Below are 20670 nucleotides of genomic sequence, written 5' to 3'. Positions count from 1 at the left end.
GCCCATGTAAACGTAGTTAATCTACTTGACAAAGACAGTGTGCAGTAATGTAGTGTTGACTTCCCTCTCACTCACTCACACTCTCATTCACCCTCGCTCTCTCTCCAGATAAAATCCAAATGGTATAGTACAGTATATAATTTATAAGTCATATTAGATCAGTCTCTAGCACAAATGATGAGACCTTGTCCAAAAATAACTGTATTTCTATAGATTTTATAGCCATTGTTACTCTAAAATATACATTACTAGAAATATGTTTTGGTGACTCTAAAAATTTTGGGAGGACTATGCCCAGACCCCCCTAAAAGAAGCTTAGTCACCCATTCATAAATCTCTAATGATGTCCCTTTCTAAACACACAAATTGTTCCATCAAAGAATGGTTAAAGAAGAATATTCTTGATCTTTAGCAAAATGCAGACAGGCAGCAGTGTTCTTTTTGGAGGGCAGTGACTTTCTCCTTACAGCCCTGTCATGCACACCATTGTTGTTCAGTGCTCTCCTGATGGTGGTCTCAAGAACGTTAACATTGGCCTTTAGTTTCTTAGAAGTTACCCTGGGTTACCTTGTGACCTCACTGACTAGTACATGTCCTGCTCTTGGAGTGATCTTTGTTGGTCGACCACCCCTAGGGAAGGTAACGATGTTTTTGAATTTCACCCATTTGTACATAATTTGTCTGGCTGTGTATTGGTCCAAACTCTTTAGGGATGGTTTTGTAAACTTTTCCAGCCTGATGAGCATCAACAACTCTTTTCCTGAGATCCTCGGGAATCTGCTTTTTCCATGCCATGATATACTTCCACAAACGTGTTGTGAAGATCATACTTTGATAGATCCTGTTATGACACCTGATTGTCATCCCATTGATTGAAAATACCTGACTCTAATTTTACCTTCAAATTAATTGCTAATCCTATGTTCACACACTTTCGCCACTCACAGGTACGTAACATTGGATTATTTTCCTTAATATATAAATGACGACAAATAATATTTTTTGTCTCATTTGCTCAATTGGGTTCTCTTTCTCCAGTTTTTTTTTTGTACATTTTTGTATGTCTAGTGGAAAAATTTTGTTCAGTTTGGCTTATGCAAACATTATACGGCCCACTGTGCTTTTATAATATGAAAGGTTTTTTAATCAATCAAAAATGGAGTCTTAAGTCACACGATGCTTAGTGTTGCATCATGTCCTATCAAATTTGAATTTTGTACGTCATTAAACTCCAATTAGATGTGTTTGCTTGTTTTACCCTGTTATACCACACCATTTTCTTTCCATTGGAAATGATAACACCAATCTAACAATGCAGTATAATTCTTTATGTATTTACCTGTTGGTCAGAAGACTCTGCATTTGACAGAATGTACTGGAGGAGGCCCAACACTTTATATGCTGCTGGGCAAGCTCTGTATCCATTCAGCATGTAAAGAACCCACAAACCCTGCAGACAACACCACAAACACATGAGTAAACAACATGTTGGTGTGAATTAAGTTCTTTATTTTACATTATTGCCTGGACACAGAGAAACATTTTTTTAAATGTCAGACATAGTATATTTATAATGATTACAAAAAGGCAAGGATTTAAACTGGGCTGGCATTCCAATAACATGTTAGATGCCCTCATTAAATAATATCACTTTCAGTGCAGTCAGTTGTTGACAATAACTTGTAGTTAAATGACTAATTTCAAGACTGTTTAACCATGTCAAGCCTGCTAAGTAGTTAGTAGCAGTATTGATTGAATACTGAGTTAAATTAAATTTAAATGGAGCATTTAAAATTAAAATTTAAATGTGATATTTCACCACCCTGCCGTTTTGGAGATGCTCCGACCCAGTCGTCTAGCCATCACAATTTGGCCCTTGTCAAAGTTGCTCAGATCCGTATGTTTGCCCATTGTTCCTGCTTCAAACACATCAACTTCAAGAACTGATTGTTCACTTGCTTCCTAATATATCCCACCCCTTTACAGGTGCCACTGCAATGAGATAATCAATGTTATTCACTTCACGCGTCAGTGGTTTTAATGTTATGGCTGATCACTGTACCTCTTGATAGTTCTTGTATCTTGAGGGATGGTGGATGCTAGAAACTAGAAGAGAACATGGCGTAGAGCAGGGTTTGATGTGAAGTGCCTTCAGGTAGTCAAAAGTCCATTTTTGGCTTTGACAATTTTTTGTCCCAGACTGCACCAAGGTTGCATGTGTTATCAGTTGGTATGATTTCTCATGATAACTTCCAAGGAGATCACAAGATCTTGACATGAGATAAAGACAAAATGTTCCTGTAAACTTCTGAATTCATTCTTCTGCTACCATCATGAGTTACATCAGCGATACAAGCCCAAGCCATGACACTACCTCCACCATGTTTCACAGATGAGCTTGAATATTTTGGATCATGAGCATATAGAACTTTTGTGGCTCATCTCTGTATTTCTTTACAGTTTCCAATCTGGCTTGCATCTAGTGGCTTCTTTCTGCTTGGTGGATTGTGATACCTTCACCCCTGCCCAGTGGAGGTTGTTGGTGATGTCACTGACTGTTTTTTTTGGGTGGGTGAGGGGGGGGGGGTCTTCACAGCTCTGTCAATGTTTCTGTCATCAGCTATTGTTGTTTTCCTTGGCTGACCCATTCAGTGTCTGTTGCTCAGTACACCAGTGGTTTCATTCTTTTCCCTCTTTTCTCAGCTTCAAAATGAGCGGAGCTGCGTTCACAATATGCACAGTCAGACTCCTCGAGTGTGTATCCCCCCCGAATTCTCTCTCGCTCATACTTTTTTGTGTCTCTCTTTTAAAAAATAAAAAAAAAAGACAGAAAAGTAAGATATTTTTCTTTCTTTCGAAAAGATAGAGAGGAAATGAAGTCTTTTTGTGAGCGTTACACAAACAACTGACGTGCAGTCTCGCTGAAGATAATAATGCTGATAGCGCGGTTCACAGGTGCCATTTTTAAATCACATGACGTGCTTAATTGCCACGTCACCTGATCATGGCAGGCCTATAAACAGGCATGATTTTACACAAGCTTCAGATGCTGGTCACGTGCGAGGGTGCCTCCCACAGTGTGAAGCTCACACAACATTGAGTTCCCTTTGAAAGGGAACAAGAGACACCTTTAGTTTCCTAAGCAACACTGCATACAGCACTTTTTCTAATTTTATAAAAGCATATAAGGGGCTGTGAGCTTGGACAAAATAAAACTGGCTGTGGTCTTAAAATGATGTTTTAAAGTGATGGATGGAAATTTTTATCCCTCTCCTACTTGTGTCATCAATAGATTGTCAAAATGCTACTATGGCTGGTTTTTGATCAAAATGTCAGACAAAAACATTTGATAGTGGCAGTGTATAAAGTGTTTGTAGACTCACTGTAACTTGAGAGAGAATGTATAGAAGAAGATATGCTATAGCTGTAATGCTCGCTCTCCACATTCTTCTCCACAGAGATGCTGGCAGAGGGTTAGGCGTAAGTGAGCCATTGATCTCTTGTTCTGTTAGCATGTCGGTTTCATCAGGAAGCTCTGCCATGCTGCTCTTCATCCAATGTCCTATAAGAAATATAGATTCAATTAATTTAGCTAAACAACTTTACAGAAAATGTATTATTCTTTATTGTTCACAGCTTAAGAGGAACGTTTTCTTTCTTTGTAAGGAAATTCCTTATGTATATATCATGACTATACCTCCAGACATAAATTTAAATACAAAGACAGACCTAAATAGCACTGGCTTTGTAGGTAGTATCTTCAGTTCAGGCACCACAACAAACCTGCCAAGAGAGGGACACCCACCAAAACTCACGGACCAGGCAAGGAGGGCATTAATCAGAGAGGCAGCAAAGAGACCAAAGATAACCCTGAAGGAGCTGCAAAGCTCCACAGCAGAGATTGGAATATCTGTCAATAGGCCCACTTTAAGCCGTACACTCCACAGAGCTGGGCTTTACAGAAGACTGGCCAGAAAAAAAGCCATTGCTTAAAGAAAAAAAATAAGAAAACATGATTGTTGTTTGCCAAAAGGCATGTGGGAGACTCCCCAAACATATGGAAGAAGGTACTCTGTTCAGAGGAGACTAAAATTGAGCTTTTTGGCCATCAAGGAAAACACTATGTCTGGCGCAAACCCAACACCTCATCACCCCGAGAACACCATCCCCACAGTGAAGCATGGTGGTGAAAACATCATGCTGTGGGGATATTTTTCATTGGCAAGGACTGGGAACCTGGTCAGAATTGAAGGAATTATGGATGGCTCTAAGTACAGGGAAATGAGGGAAACCTATTTAAGTCATCCAGATGTTTGAGACTGGGACAGAGATTCACTTTCCAGCAGGACAATGAACCTAAGCATACTGCTAAAGCAACACGCGAGTGGTTTAACTGGAAACATTTAAATGTCTTGGAATGGCCTAGTCAAAGCCCAAACCTCAATCCAATTGAGAATCTGTGGTATGACTTAAAGATTGTTGCACACCAGGGGAACCCATCCAACTTGAAGGAGCTGGAGCAGTTTTGCCTTGAAGAATGGGCAAAAATCCCAGTGGCTAGATGTGCCAAGCATATAGAGACATACCCCAAGAGACTTGCAGTTGTAATTGCTGCAAAAGGTGGCTCTACAAAGTATTGACTTGGGGGGAATGCAAATAGGGGTGAATACTTTTGTAAGACACTGTAGTATACTTTGGAATTTACTACGTACTATAAACATACAGCGTATTGTACTGTATGTTTACAGACTGAACAGTTGCTACTCTTGATTATGATTGATGAGGAATTATTTAATAAGGGAGTTACTCCACCCGACGCCACTGTGTCTACACGAGAAGGTCACAGTTGCAGGTTCGGGTCATTTTGCGTGATCAATAAATGATGGCGGTTTGTGAGATCGGAGAGTTGAGAGAAGCAGATGATGTACAGAGTTACTCTCGTCATCATAATGGCTTCTCTGCAGTATTTACACACTTGTTTGGTTGACTGAGGAGATGAAAAGCAGTGTGAAAGTAACTGTTGAACGGTGTAGATGCATTTTGGACTTCCTGTAGTTTTTATTCCGATTGTATTATTCAACCCCGAACAGGTCATAGCAAATAAATATTTATTCACAGTCGCACAAAATACTTTTCAGTCACAAATGCGAGTGAAATGGTCGCACTGTAGATCCCTGAGTTTATCTGCAAAGTTTTTTCCTGTTCGGCATGATGACATTTATCTCTATGCATGATGACAACCTCTCTAGTGCCATTTAGCAACAAGAAGCTGCGAAGCTGGCAGCATGAGTGCTAAAATGCTTGTTTCTGAATTTTGGCATTACAAAATGACATCATGCCTGCGCCGCTCTATGGTGATTGGCTGAAAGTTTAGGCGCTTGATTTGATCTGCATCTGAGTTTTCTATGAGTGGAGGACTCTAAACGTCAATATCGCAGTCAAGTAATCACGTACAAAATCGTAATCACAATCGATATTCGATTAATTGTGCAGCCTTAAGCAGACGTACACAGTCTTGGCAAACTCTCGCTAGAACTCGCTCTGGGAGCAGAGCGATCAGGGGAAAAGCATATAGATGTTCCCTCAGCCATGTGTGCACCATGGCGTCCAGCCCTAAGGGTGCGGGAGGAATGAATGCGAACCACAGCGGGCAGTGTATTGTCTCCTCGGAGACAAACACATCCACTTCCGTTTGGCCAAACCTCCACCATATGGACTCCACCACTTGTGGATGGAGCCACACATTCCAGTTGCCCAGAATGTACATTGCACTCACTGACAAAAACTTTCCCTCTGCCCAGAGAAGAATTAGTTGTGCCTGCCTGAACAGGGGACGCGGACATTATCTTCCCTGGTGGTCAATATATGAGACTACTGCTGTGTTGTCTGTTAACACTGGCAATTTATATGCCACTCGAGATAAGGGCCGCTCCAGAGACCGTGAGCTGGACAGCCGTCGAAGACACCCGTTAGGGAGGTGTCTGTCATTACCATCTTGTGATAAGGAGACACGCCTAGAGCATGACCCAAGGGTAGAAACCAGGGACATTTCCAAATTCTCAGAGCACGTAGGCATCGCCGCATGACACTGAGTACTCTCAGAGGTTTCATCCTTGGACAAAATCCCTAACTTTTCAGCCACCATTGAAACGGTCTCCTGTGCAATAGGCCCAACGGTATGATGTTGGCTGCTGCTGCCATAAGCTCCAACAGTCTCTCATAAAGACTGGAGGGGATGCCAAGATCCAGCTTTATCTTGCTCAATGTTGATAGGATTGACCCTATGCATGTTGGGGATAGAAATGCCCTCATCGTAGTAGAATCCTTATAACCCCTAGAAAAGTTGTCCACTGCACTGGAGAAAGCATAGTTTTCTGAGATTTAACTTGAGCCCCAAGCTCTCCATGTGGGTGAGAACAACATCTTGATGTTGAACCACCAGTTCCGTAATGTAAGACGCCTGAGACAGTGCTACAGGGAGACAGGAAGGACAGCTAATCGTCCTCGCAGTGGCAAGCCACACGTAACCATGTGCCCCCCCAGACGTGATCGAGAACTTGCAAATGCCTTGGTGGAAGAGTGGAGGAACATCTCACAGCAAGAACTGACCAATCTGATACAGTCCATGAGGATGAGATGCACTGTAGTACTTAAAGCAGCTGGAGAACACCAGATGCTGACTGTTCCTTCTGATATCCACCTCCACTTTGTTCAGGGACTCATTCCATTTCTGTTCAGTATTTGATGAATTGTGAAACTTGTCAGTGAAACTTGTTCAGTTTCTGTCTCAGTTGTTGAATGTGTTTAGGTTAATACAAATATTTACACATTTTAAGAAATTTGCTTAATAAAAGCAGTTGAATGTGAGACAACGTTTCTTTTTTTGCTGAGTTTAGTGAGGGAAAAAAGTATTTGATCCCCTGCTGATTTTGTACGTTTGCCCAATGACAAAGAAATGATCAGTCTATAATTTTAATGGTAGATTTATTTCAACAGTGAGAGACAGAATAACAACAAAAAAATCCAGAAAAACGCATGTCAAAAATGTTATGAATGGTTTTGCATTTTAATGAGGGAAATATGTATTTTACCCCTCTGCAAAACATGACTTAGTACTTGGTGGCAAAACCCTTATTGGCAATCACAGAGGTCAGACGTTTCTTGTAGTTGGCCACCAGGTTTGCACACATCTCAGGAGGGATTTTGTCCCACTCCTCTTTGCAGATCTTCTCCAAGTCATTAAGGTTTCGAGGCTGACATTTGGCAACTCGAACCTTCAGCTCCCTGCTTCTTCTTGAGCCACTCCTTTGTTGCCTTGGCCGTGTGTTTTGGGTCATTGTCATGCTGGAATACCCATCCACGACCCATTTTCAATGCCCTGGCTGAGGGAAGGAGGTTCTCACCCAAGATTTGATGGTACATGGCCCAGTCCATCGTCCCTTTGATGCGGTGAAGTTGTCCTATCCCCTTAGCAGAAAAACACCCCCAAAGCATAATGTTTCCACCTCCATGTTTGACGGTGGGGATGGTGTTCTTGGGGTCATAGGCAGCATTCCTCCTCCTCCAAACACGGCGAGTTGAGTTGATGCCAAAGAGATCCATTTTGGTCTCATCTGACCACAACACTTTCACCCATTTGTCCTCTCAATCGTTCAGTTGTTCATTGGCAAACTTCAGACGGGCATGTATATGTGCTATGTGAGCAGGGGGACCTTGCGGGTGCTGCAGGATTTCAGTCCGTCATGGCGTAGTGTGTTACCAATTGTTTTCCTGATGACTATGGTCCCAGCTGCCTTGAGATCATTCACGAGATCCTCCCGTGTAGTTCTGGGCTGATTCCTCACTGTTCTCATGATCATTGCAACTCCACGAGGTGAGATCTTGCATGGAGCCCCAGGCCGAGGGAGATTGACAGTTATTTTGTGTTTCTTCCATTTGCGAATAATCGCACCAACTGTTGTCACCTTCTCACCAAGCTGCTTGGCAATGGTCTTGTAGCCCATTCCAGACTTGTGTAGGTCTACAATCTTGTCCCTGACATCCTTGGAGAGCTCTTTGGTCTTGGCCATGGTGGAGAGTTTGGAATCTGATTGATTGCTTCTGTGGACAGGTGTCTTTTATACAGGTAACGAGCTGAGATTAGGAGCACTCCCTTTAAGAGTGTGCTCCTAATCTCAGCTCGTTACCTGTACAAAAGACACCTGGGAGCCAGAAATCTTTCTGATTGAGAGGGGGTCAAATACTTATTTCCCTCATTAAAATGCAAATCAATTTATAACATTTTTGACATGCGTTTTTCTATATTTTCTTGTTGTTATTCTGTCTCTCACTGTTCAAATAAATCTACCATTAAAATTATAGACTGATCATTTCTTTGCCAGTGGGCAAACGTACAAAATCAGCAGGGGATCAAATACTTCTTTCCCTCACTGTGTATATATATATATATATATATATATATGAGTGTACAATTAGCTAACCATGCCCAAAAAACTGGCTATGTGGATATTCCATATATTTCTTTCCTTGCTCAGAACTATCCCTGCAGCAGAAAAGCGGCTGTTGTCTTTTCTGTAGAAAGGAAACAAACTTCATCAAGCTGATGACTAGTCTATTTTGTCTTCCAATAAAATAATACATTTTTAAAAATCAGCATTAGTGCGTGACAAACTGAATGGCTTAAATAATAAGCCATGGCAGAAAAAAAAAAAAAAAAACAGGAACCAAAAAACAAAAACAAAAAAAAAACAAGAAAAAAAACAGAAAAACAAGATCAACAGGTTGTACATTAAAATGTTATGTAATCAATTTAATTAAGCCTTTCATTATACTCTGTAATGCTGTTTTCTGAAGCAGATGTTAAGAAAGTTGTATAGTGCTCTCTTTCAGTGTTGAGAGAGATGGCAAATAAAGAAATACATTGAATACTCATCTTTACCCTCATATCTCTGGTCACCCCACTTCTCCTTTGTGCCGGTCTTTCTCACTGTCCCACTAATGAATATTACATTTTACATAACCTATTCATACTGCAGCTGGAGGCTCTTCAGTATTTTCAGCTGTAACATAGCAAAGATGACCTACACAAAAAGCTGTCTCTTGATAACTACACCATAAACAATGTCCAGACAGTCTCAACCTGCTTGTCCAATTTTGAAACATGCTCTATTCTTGAAAGTGCAATAAAGGGAGAAAATGTTTACTTGTGTCTATATCGTCTCAACGCACTGTGGCGAGGAAGGTTAGAGTAGTTGAAGAGTCTCCAAGGATCACAGCTGGAGAATTGCAGAAATTAGTTGTGTCTCGGGGTCAGAAAGTCTCCAAAACTACAATCCGGAGTCACCTACATCACCACAATTTGTTTGGAAGGGTTTCAAGAAAAAAGCCTCTACTCTCATCCAAAGATAAACTCAAGCGGATTCAGTTTGACAGACACTACTGGAACTTCAAATGACATCGGGTTCTATGTCAGATGAAACCAAAATATCTTTACCTTCCTTCTGAGTATCAGGACCTCAAGGAGTTTTTTAGCAAGACAAAGGCTAGTGGCCTTCTTCCAAATCGGTCCTATGATTGCGCGATCAACCTGCTGCCTGGCATGACTACACCCCGTGGCTGGATTTATCCCTACTCCGTACTGGAACAGAAAACTATGGAGGAATATATCCAAGAGGTACTGCTACAAGGCTATATCTGGTACTCCACGTCACCCACAGCAGCAAGCTTTTTCTTTGTGGCCAAGAAGGGGGTGGCCTCAGACCATGCATTGACTATCGGGACCTCAACCAGTGTTCTGTCAAGTACCCATATCCTCTTCCACTAAGAGAAATATGTCGATATGCAAACACAAAAACTGCTAAAAAAAAAATCCATTTTAAAGTTCATTAAGCCTATTTCTTTCAAGTTATTTACACTATTATTATTATTATTATTATTATTATTATTATTATTATTATGTTGGCTTGAGAAAGCAAACATACTGATTTGCTTTATAAGCTTAATAATAATAATCATAATAATAATATGAGCACCAAAAAAAATTAATTAAATCTCCACCTGGGGCTTTCAAGCTACATGCACCAAACTTGGCACAGACGTTCACCCTGTTCTGATTCGAGTTGCTATATCTTTTTGACGTGATCGGAATTCTGGAATTCCTGGTACGAGAGTTCAAAATGGCCAAAATTCCCATTGACTTCCATTAAAATTTCTCACTGTTATAACTTGAGCTTTCAAGCTACTTCCACCAAACTCAGCACAGTCCTTCAGGCTGATCATACTGGTCATGCTCTATTTTTCCAAGCTGGTCAGACTCCCGGCACTTCCCAAAAACTTCCATTCACTTACATTGAGGGAATGTTCAGAGCCTGGCTCCAACTGTCAGAACACACACCCACACACACACACCTGAGTGCACATGGCCTGAAGTCTAAAAGTATTGGGATGCTGCCTGGCTCCAAGATTATTGGGACGCTGTCTAACTGACGGCCTGCTTTCTCAAGCCAACATCAAAATTTGCTGTGACGAATTTTACTAGTTATTATTGTTGTTGTTATTATTATTATTATTATTATTATTATTATTATTATTATTATTGCAGTCACAGATACAGGAGTAGTTAAAGGAATTCTGAAAGTCAGCACCCCTACTTCCTGCTTCCTTGAATTCTTGCACTGGTTTCTTAAATATAATATCCAAATAGCTCTAATGAACATCAGGTGTTTTACCACTGTGTCTAATAAACTTTTGTAATATAAGGTTTTCACACCTGTTACAGCTCTCCTAAATGGAATCCTAAGCAATGTAGGATCCAAAAGGTAGCTGAATTGACCTAAAAGTGGCACTGACCAAGCTATTAGCCCGCAACAAGGGGCTCTTGGAGCCAAAATGCAGAACCATTTGCAGATAATTTTATGATAAAATGACTCTGTCAAGGCAGTCCAGGTGAAAAATCCAAAAACTCTCAAAATCAACATATAAACTGAAACATCAACAAACATAGTAAAAAGGCAGAGCAGGGTGAAAATATCAGGATCAGAAAAATCAACAAAACACAATGGGCAAAGGCAAAGACAAAGGCAAAAAATGGATATCAGGATATCAGTCATGAAAAAGCATGGCTCAGAACATGCACAGATGGCTAGCAAACTGCAAGGCTTTGCATAGAGTATAAAGTCCATGTGGTTTTATAGCATGCAAAAAGGAAGTGAGTTTATAATGTGATCCAAATGTATGGGCTTGATGTTACAGAATCCTCCACCTCAGTTACCTGTGGAGAAAGCACAGACGCACATGGTTTGAGCACATGGAATGTGGGCGCTGTTTCATAGTGTGATGGCAACTCTAGGATTAATCTATTTTAGAACCTTGAATGGCCTTATGAAATAAGGACTTAACTTTCATGAAAGTGGCTTGAGTCTGAGGTCTCTGGTCGACAGCTACATCATTTAATCTTGATGCAGGGGTTGATGTGGGTGATGGCCACAGTCTGCCAGTTGCTTTTGCCTTTGGATGGCTCTCATAAGGCAGACATGTGCTTCCAATGGCGGGTTGATTGGACTAGGGGAACAGTGGAGGTTGGAACCCGAGGTCATACTGGAACGGTGTGAGGCCACTGGAGGAGTGGCTAAGGACGTACTGGGCGTATTTCTCCCAAGGGAGATACCAATTCCAGTCATGCTGTTTGTTGTGGCAATAAATGAGGAAACTTTTTTGATTCAGTTTCTTGACTCAATCTCTCAGTTTGCCCATCTAAGGTAAGACTGACATTAATGTTTAAATATTTAGAAAAAGTTTGCCACTCTCTGGAAGTGAACTGTACCCCATGATCTTTCACAATGTACTCTGGGAGACCACAATGTAAGAACACTTACAGGATTTTGCGGTGAGTTTCAGTAGGGGAATAAGATGATTAGTTTTGGAGAACCTATCAATGATGGAGAGCATAACTGTGTGGCCTTGAGAGCTAGGGAGGTTGGAGGCAACATCTAGTGCAATATGAGAGCAAGGGTGTTGTAGGATAGGTCATACACAGGATGTCATTCAAGAAAATGCATGCTGGATGTTAAATAGCCCATGTTTGTGATTCTGAGCCCTGCACTCTACCCTGCAGGGTGTGGTGGTTTCCGGTTTAAAGGGGTCATGTGTGTAATGTATCTGTTTATGCATGTATAAGATCTGCATAGATACAAAGCTCACAGTCTCCCACGAAGGGATTTATTCTATCTAACAGAGAACACTGCTCTAGACCTGCCTAAAGTCCTCGTTACTTCCACAAACGTCTAAATCACAATTTGAAATATCAGCATAATGGCGCCATAATTTCTTTATTTTTAATTAATTATTTTTTTAACTGTACTTTATGTTGTCGCTTTAGGATATAAAGTTGTTACAGTGAAGATAAATTAAACCGTTATAACATTGTATATAACAGGTAAGAGAATTACAAAATAAAAACTTACCACTGTGAAACGTTCTGCTCAAGTCGTGCTTGCAATGTTGGTTCCGATAGATCTGCTTGATCATCCGCATTTTCAGAATCTGACTATAATTGCTTTAGAAGTCTTTGAAGGTGAAGCTTGTGATTATGGTAAGGGACAGTAAATTTCCGACACACACTTGAGGTTTTTGGTCAGTCACAACGCAATATGACAGCTGGCCAATCAGACCGCTCTGGGCTTTTTGGAAGGTGGGGCTTTGGAGAAACCGGAACTCAATCAGAGTGATTCGGACAGATTGGGAATAGAGAAACTGCAATAATGTACAGTATGTGAAAAATAATGTGTTTTTTGAACACTGAAGCATGTTAATGCTATTACACCCAATAAACAAAATAATGACCTTTTAAAATCCTCAATATGCCCCCTTTAAAGAGCAACCCTATCATTAAGGGTAAAATTTACAGACTTGATTTGCACATGTCCAGCAAAGCAGATTTGGCACCATACATAAACCAGCAAGTGAAAATATTTTCAATATGGGAAAATTTATATTATTATGTATATAAAATACAATGGTTTGAAAGTTTGTGGAATTTTCTACATGTCTGCATAGAAAAACTAAAACATCAGATTTCCCCATAAATCCTAAAAGTACACAAAGAGATGCACATTTAAACAAATGAGAGAAAAAATATTCTTGGTCATTTAATTATTAAGGAAAATTATCCAATATAACAAATTTGTGAATGGCAAAAGTATGTGAACCTCTAGGATTAGCAGATAATTTGAAGGTGAAATTAGAATCAGATGTATTCATTCAATTGGATGACGATCAGGTGTGAGTGAGCGTCCAGTTTTATTTAAAGAACAGGGATCTATCAAAGTCTGATCTACACAACATGTTTGTGGAAGTGTATCATGGCATGAAAAAGGCTCTTGGGAAAAGAGTTGTTGAAGCTCATCTGGCTGGAAAAGTTTACAAAACCATCTCTAAAGAGTTTGGATTCCACCAATCCACAATCAGATAGATTATGTACAAATGGAGGAAATTCAAAACCACTGTTACCCTCCCTGAGTAGTTTACCAAAAAAGATCACTCCAAGAGCAAGACATGTAATACAAACTCACAAAGGAACCCAGGGTAACTTCTAAGCAACTAAAGGTCTGTCTCACATTGGCTAATGTTAATGTTCATGAGTCCACCATCAGGAGGACACTGAACAACAATGGTGTGCATATCAGTGTTTCAAGGAGAAAGCCACTGCTCTCCAAAAAGAACATTGCTGCCCTTCTGCAGTTTGCTAAAGATCACGTGGACGCGCCAGAAGGTTAATGGAAAAATGTTTCGTGGACGGATGAAAACAAAATAGAATTTTTGGTTTAAATGAGAAGCGTTGTGTTTGGAGAAAGGAAAACACTGCACAAGAACCTTATCCCTTCTGTGAAACATGATGGTGGTAGTATCATGGTTTGGACCTATTTTGCCGCATATGGGCTGGGATGGCTTGCCATCTTTGATATAACAAATTCTAAAGGAATATGTCAGGACATCTGTCCTTGAATTAAATCTCAAGAGAATTTGAGTCAAGCAGCAAGACAACGACCCTAAGTCCTTCTACCAAAGAATGATTAAAGAAGAATAAAGTGAATGTTTTTGGAATGGCCAAGTCAAAGTCCTGACCTTAGTCCAGTAGTAAGGTTGTGGAAGAACCTGAAGCAAGCAGTTCATGTGAGGAAACCCACCAACATCTCAGAGTTGAAGCTGTTCTGTACTGAGGAATTGGGCTAAAATTCCTCCAAGCCGATGTGCAACACATACCAGAAACTAGGGCTGGGCAATAAAATGGTATCGGTATTTATCAACGGTACACCTTTATCGGTAACGATAAAAAAATGTTCAGTATAGCACTCAATAAAATGTAAACAGACATGACGTTTGGTTGCATGAACATCTCTTAATTCTGCGCCGTCCCTGGATCATAAACAACCTATCATATGCTTATGGCTCTGGGGAGGACAGCAGCTGCGTCCGAAACCGCATACTTACCTCCTATATAGTAGGTGAAAAGCTGCATGCCAGAGGGGTAGTATGTCCGAATTCTAAGTAGATAGAAGTACCTGGATGGCGTACTGCTTCCGCCGAGATTTTACAGTGTGCAACCAATACACACCACGCGAGTCAAACAATCCCATGATGCAACGGAACTGGTGCGGACAAGCTAACAAAAATGCGGAAGACCACGTCGGCTCTCTTTAAGTATTAAACCTTGGTTAATCAGGACTTGTTTAACAATACCCAAATAAATTATTAACTTGTTTAAGATTCACCCTTTGCACACATTCACCCAGGTTTGTTGATGGTGGAGTGGCAGGGACCTTCATGTCCCAGTGTGTTCTCATGCCTGTGTTACATTCTGGTTCTTCCTTTTAGTTATGCTTTCATAGCTAGACCTGCTGGAGCCTCCACATGCACTCTTATCATAATGTTCAGTACCTTAAACCATCACCAGGGAAGGGCATACCTACTAACCTGCGCTCTCTCTCTCCCTCTCTGTCAAGCTTCATGTTACTCCTGCTGCTTGAAGTGCCTGATCCTGACTCCCTCTGCACAGTCCAGTCTTGCCTATGCTGATGCTTGACTTCTGCTTGGAGCTATCTTCACTTGGGAATTGCTTTCTGCTCTAGAGGATGGCCCCTCATGAAGATGAAAGCTCATCATTGGGTCCAAGGTGGTGATGCTTTAGGTGTAGTTAGCTGTGATTTTTCTTCACCCCACTTGAAAAGCCAAAACCTTTCATCTTTATGCATTTGGTCGTGTCTCACATGCTTACTCTGTGCCTCTAATGCGTGTTTCAGCTCAGGCAGACCTGCTGCATGCATGTCTTGTGTCAGGGAAGTGGTTCGGGATGGATACAAATGCAGGTTTATAGGCTTACAGGGCAAATCCAAACAACATGGTCAAGTTAAACAGGGAAAGACAGGAATCAGTAACAATCAATCAAAAACAGAAGAACATACAAGAGTATAAGCACTTGGTCACTAGTACATAGGCGAGAGACCTCACGAAAACTTAGTGAATGTCTATGTCTTTTAAAGTATATGGGTAATGTGGAAAAAGTGTGTATAAGTCAAACCCAGCAAACAATTTGACATCAAATAGACAGCGAAAAGTCGCAAATATTATCGTTGATATGACGTATAATCAAGCCGCTTTCAAGCCATAAAATGGGTACACGTTTATATACGCATTTTATCATCGAAACCAAGCCTCTAAATGTAACGGCTCTAAGCGGATATTACACGTCAAAACAAAGCGTGATTTCAACGAAACTATCGTGTACTGTCCCCTATTATCGCTCACATTCAAGCACGATATCGACCACATATTAGTAATGAAGGGATTGTGACTTCAGAATCTTTTATTCAGGTATATAAAATAAACATTTTTACACGTCATGGAAATGCCTAGAGTATAATCTACTTAACAATGCATTCATATATAACACAAACATACCAGTTCAAGATATAACCTATGTACAATGAAATCCAGCATGGTTTAGGGATGATATCTGCGCATACACGTGCTTAGCTTCGTATGTGCAGTTTCGTATGCAAAAGAGTTCGTATTCCCGTAAATTGGAGAATAGCTATCAAAAAATGAAATAAAAATAAATCTTAGTGAACAATGAACAATCACATCTAGATATATTTCTTTGAAATTACACAGCAGTAACTTCATTAATCAGTTTTTTTTCCGCATAATTTCAAAGTAATATAGCGTTTCAAGAATGTTAACATTGTTCAGGCTTCTTTTTCTACATATATTTGACGTCGATGATTTTTTTCATCATGATCAAGCCTCTTTTTGACTTACTGTAGCTTTCATTTCAATGGCGGGGTTCACTTGACTTCGTCGAAAGCGCGTTTGTGTTTGCCGGAAGTGAACTTGTATTAAGTGACTGGGTCATGTGACATGGGTTGTATTCTGTGGGCTGAAGGGAACTGGAGTTCTGGCAGCCCATGATGACATGCCACAAAAAAATTAGTTATAAATATTACTAACCTTTTTGTAATCTTCTCATGTTGATATATATTTTTTTTATTTGCATATAAGAATATATTGATCAATTTGGAGAATTTTTTTTCAACTCATTATTGAAATTTGATTTATGGATGTCATGAATAAGTATCAATCTTGAGTTCAGCTTACTGTCTGTGTGGAGTTTTGCATGCTCTCTGGGTTCTCCAATCTCCTACTGCTTTACAATAAACATGCAGGTTGGTGGACTGGCTACACTAAATTGTCAATGGTGTGATTGAGTGTGTGTGTTGTTAGCATGTATGTGAATTGTGTCTGTCGATGGATGGGTGTCCTATTCAGGTGAATACATGAATAAATTAATGAATAAGTATACTACAAATAAAAATTGTTTTAAACATGTAATTGAGGTTGAAAGTAAGTCAATTAAATATGTGGCCCCAATTATGAAACATGCTGTGCCAAATTACCAAACATGTCATTAAAATGGATTTCTGTCAGTCAGAATTAGCCATGTTTCTATAGAATATCATATAAACATTTAACTATTTTTTTCCTTCATATGTAGACAGTCAGCACCTTGAGGATTTCAGAAATGTATTTTATGTTGGGGAATTCATGTATTAATGGCAAGAAAGCTGACCCAGTATGTCTCTGAATTCACCCTACTTGTTGAATGCAGAAAAATTTATGAACACCAAAAACAAGTCAAGAACGTTTATATATATATATATATATATATATATATATATATATATATATATATATATATATATATATATATATATTAGGATTTTAAATATAAGAATGTATATCTGTAAATTTACAGATACATTGGGCCACATTTCAGGTAGTCGACCACATCACATGAGACCAGGCACACAGGTATAAAATAGTCATACAAATATACGGCTAAAATACTCCGCTTTAAGGTTATGATCACAACATGATGCGCAACAGTACAGTAGCTTTAAACCCAGCAACACATTTTGAGCTAAACCTCAAGCACTGCCATAACAATTGAGAATTCGCATGCGAGGATTCACCGTCATGGATGCGCATACAGATAAATGGATTTATTGCTTTCCTCGAATATTATATTATTAGCACAAAGTATATTCGGCAACGCAGACAGATAGGACTGTGCACCTACCTTTCAGATTGATTAAGATCGTAAGAATGAGCGCATTGCCTCGTGTATCGTCATTAATATTCACATCACAATACTCTCGGAGCCGCTGTAAGACGGTGCAGTGTCTGCAAAACGAAGTGGGGCCTTATACCGTTCCGCCCAAGCTCAGAGCTCAGATACGTACGCCGAGAAATGTGTGTGTGTGTGTGTGTGTGTGTGCGCGTGTGTGTGTGTGTGCGTGTGTGTGCGTGCGTGTGTGTGTGTGTTGCGGGGGTGGGAGGTTTGTGCGTGTTATCTTCGTTTGACGCGTAAGGTGTTGTATTTTGTGCGGGGTTTTTTTCTGGCGCATGGAAGCAACTGTACTTATCGGTATCCTAGGCAACGATGCAGTGGATGGGGTTGTGGTTTAATGGTGAATGCCCTTTCAGTAGCTTAACTTCAATAGATGTTTTCCCGGAACCTGTATGCTCCAGCTCTTACCAGCCGAAACACGTCTTGTTAGGTTTAGTTTTTCTTTTCAGGCGATCACATTGCTTTATTATTGCCTGAGTACTCATGGACTATGAAAGCTGATTACAATAATAATGGATTTCCATATTTCAACCACCGACTCCATCAAGCAGCGCAGTGTCATTAAGTGTGCACAACCACCATTTGCCTTTCTGCAGTAAAAAAAAAAAAAAAAAAAAAATATATATATATATATATATATATATATATATATATATATATATATATATATATATATATATATATATATATAATATATTACACATAACAAATCCAATCTCCATAGTAAAGATCAGTGCTACCATCTCCTGGCAGAAATGAACATTTTCGCCAATGGTGTATGCACTAAATGTCTCAAATCGAACAATAACGTTGTGCACTAAAAAGAAACGACAAATTACTGCGCTGTTACATGTATACAGGACAAAGAATAATATTTATCAGCTCATGTATAGTGTAAAACTGTTGCTAGGGTTAGCTAACACTGATAAATTAAAATACATTTGGTGAACCGCCTTTGTGTACAACAGAACCCAATAACATCATCCTGATGTTTACAACCTCTGGCAAAAATTATGGAATCACCACACTTGGAGGATGTTCACCCAGCTATTTTGCTTCATAGCAAATATTCAATTCAATTTTATTTGTATAGCACTTTTAACAATGGACATTGTCTCATAGTAGCTTTACAGAAACATATAAACACAGGATACAGATTTTAAGCGTGTGAATTTATCCCAATTGAGCGAGCTGGTGATGACGGTGGTGAGGAAAAACTCCCTAAGATGAAATGAGGAAGAAACCTTGAGAGGAACCAGACTCAGAAGGGAACCCGTCCTCATCTGGGTAACAACGAATAGTGTGAAAGTAAAAGAAAGTTCATTATGGTTTTATACAAGTCTGTTTGTTGAACTAGTCCACTGTTCACTAAAGGAGACCTGAGTGTAAAACTGTATGTGGTAATTGAAGTCCAAGCGGTACCATCCTAAGCAATCTCCATGCTGTAGCCTCCAGTTGATGAGAGCTCCATCCAGATGTAGGGCATCAGGATGGATCAGGCAGGTCTGGAGAGCAGAAAGGGTCAGGATCACTGGCATCTCCATGAAATCATGTGTGGCTCAACAGAAGGAGAGGGAGGTAAAGAGAGGGAGAGATTGTTAGGTATGCGTACTATCCCTTGATGGATAAGACTGTGTACTTTGCGTAAAAGAAAGTCTATTCATAGTAGGCTTGAGTAAACAAATATGTTTTCAGCCTGAGACTGTGTCTGAGTCCCGAACACTAATTGGAAGGCTGTTCCATAACTGTGGGGCTTTGTAAGAGAAAGCTCTTCCCCCTGCTGTAACCTTTGCTATTCCAGGTACCAACAAATAGCCTGCATCTTTTGATCTAAGTAGGCGTGGCGGATCATAGAAGACCAAATGTTCACTCAGGTACTGTGGCATGAGACTATTTAGTGCTTTATAAGTTAATAATAGTATTTTATAATCAATGTGAAATTTCACTGGGAGCCAATGCAGTGTGGATAAGATCAGGGTGATGTGGTCGTATCTTCTGGTTGTAGTTAGGACTCTAGCAGCTGCATTCTGGACTAACTGGAGTTTGTTTATTCTCCTACTGGAACATCCAGACAGTACGGCATTACAGTAATCTAGTCTAGAGGTGAAGAAAGCATCAACTAATATTTCTGCATCATGAGTGACAATATATTTCTTATCTTAGAAATATTTCTGAGATGAAAGAAGACTATCCTAGTAATATTATCTACATGAGCATGAAATGAAAGACTGAGGTGAATGATCAATAGTGGTAAGAATTGGACAAACAGATGATCACTCAACAGAGTTGCACAAAAATAATTGAACCTAATTTTGATACTCATATTTTGAGTATATTTGAGTATAATCAAAAATTATGATGTCACAAATTTAATGTTGACCCAAAAATTGGATCAGAGGCTGTATCTTGGCCACACTTTGATCAACCATAATGAAACTTAGTACACTTCATCAGCAGCATGATCTGAGGGTCCAGGCTGAGAACAGTGCCACCTACAGGTGATGAGATTTTAAAAAATATTTTTGCTTTTAACTTTTGAATACTTTCTTCAGAAAATTATTATCTTGGTGTAAAAGAGTATTCTTATTTACATTGAAAATATGGTGCCTTAATACCCCAGTGAGAAAGCCATAGGTGACAGTGGCAAGGAAAATATTAAAATCGAGCATCATCATCATCAGAGCGAAAAAAAAGTTGTCAGATTTATTTATAAAGCACATTTATTTATAAAGCACATTCACAGCAGTTGATCCAAAGTGCTGTACAAAATATTAATATACAATCACATTAGATAAAATTATAACTAAGATAAATAAAAAAAAAAGATTTATGAGAGGATTTAGCTATTTTTTATAGATAGAGCAGACTTCATGCGAAATGGGAGACTGTTCCAAAGTTTGGGACCAACCACAGAAAAGGCTCGATCATCCTTTGTCTTAGTATGACAACAGGGGATAGAAAAGAAGTTGATTACATGATCTCAATGC

General features: G+C 39.7%; 1 protein-coding gene across 2 annotated transcripts in view; it reads right to left on the bottom strand.

Moving 5' to 3' along the window:
• ptpn5 (protein tyrosine phosphatase non-receptor type 5) overlaps positions 1–18129 on the bottom strand; it is a 63096-nt gene extending 44967 nt beyond the window's left edge. For both annotated transcript variants that reach the window (XM_017458341.3, XM_017458340.3), the window contains exons 1-3: positions 17633–18129; positions 3384–3562; positions 1340–1450 (exon numbers count right to left, since the gene is read on the bottom strand). In XM_017458341.3, the coding sequence (XP_017313830.1) occupies positions 1340–1450; positions 3384–3554 (282 nt within the window). In that variant the 5' untranslated portion in view covers positions 3555–3562; positions 17633–18129. The remainder of the gene's footprint in view (positions 1–1339; positions 1451–3383; positions 3563–17632) is intronic.
• Positions 18130–20670: the final 2541 nt, after the last annotated feature.

Source organism: Ictalurus punctatus, chromosome 27 (genome assembly GCF_001660625.3).
Source record: "Ictalurus punctatus breed USDA103 chromosome 27, Coco_2.0, whole genome shotgun sequence".
Classification (NCBI taxonomy): domain Eukaryota; kingdom Metazoa; phylum Chordata; class Actinopteri; order Siluriformes; family Ictaluridae; genus Ictalurus; species Ictalurus punctatus.
The sequence above is the reverse complement of the archived record's forward strand: the minus strand, read 5'-3'. Positions and strand labels throughout refer to the sequence as shown.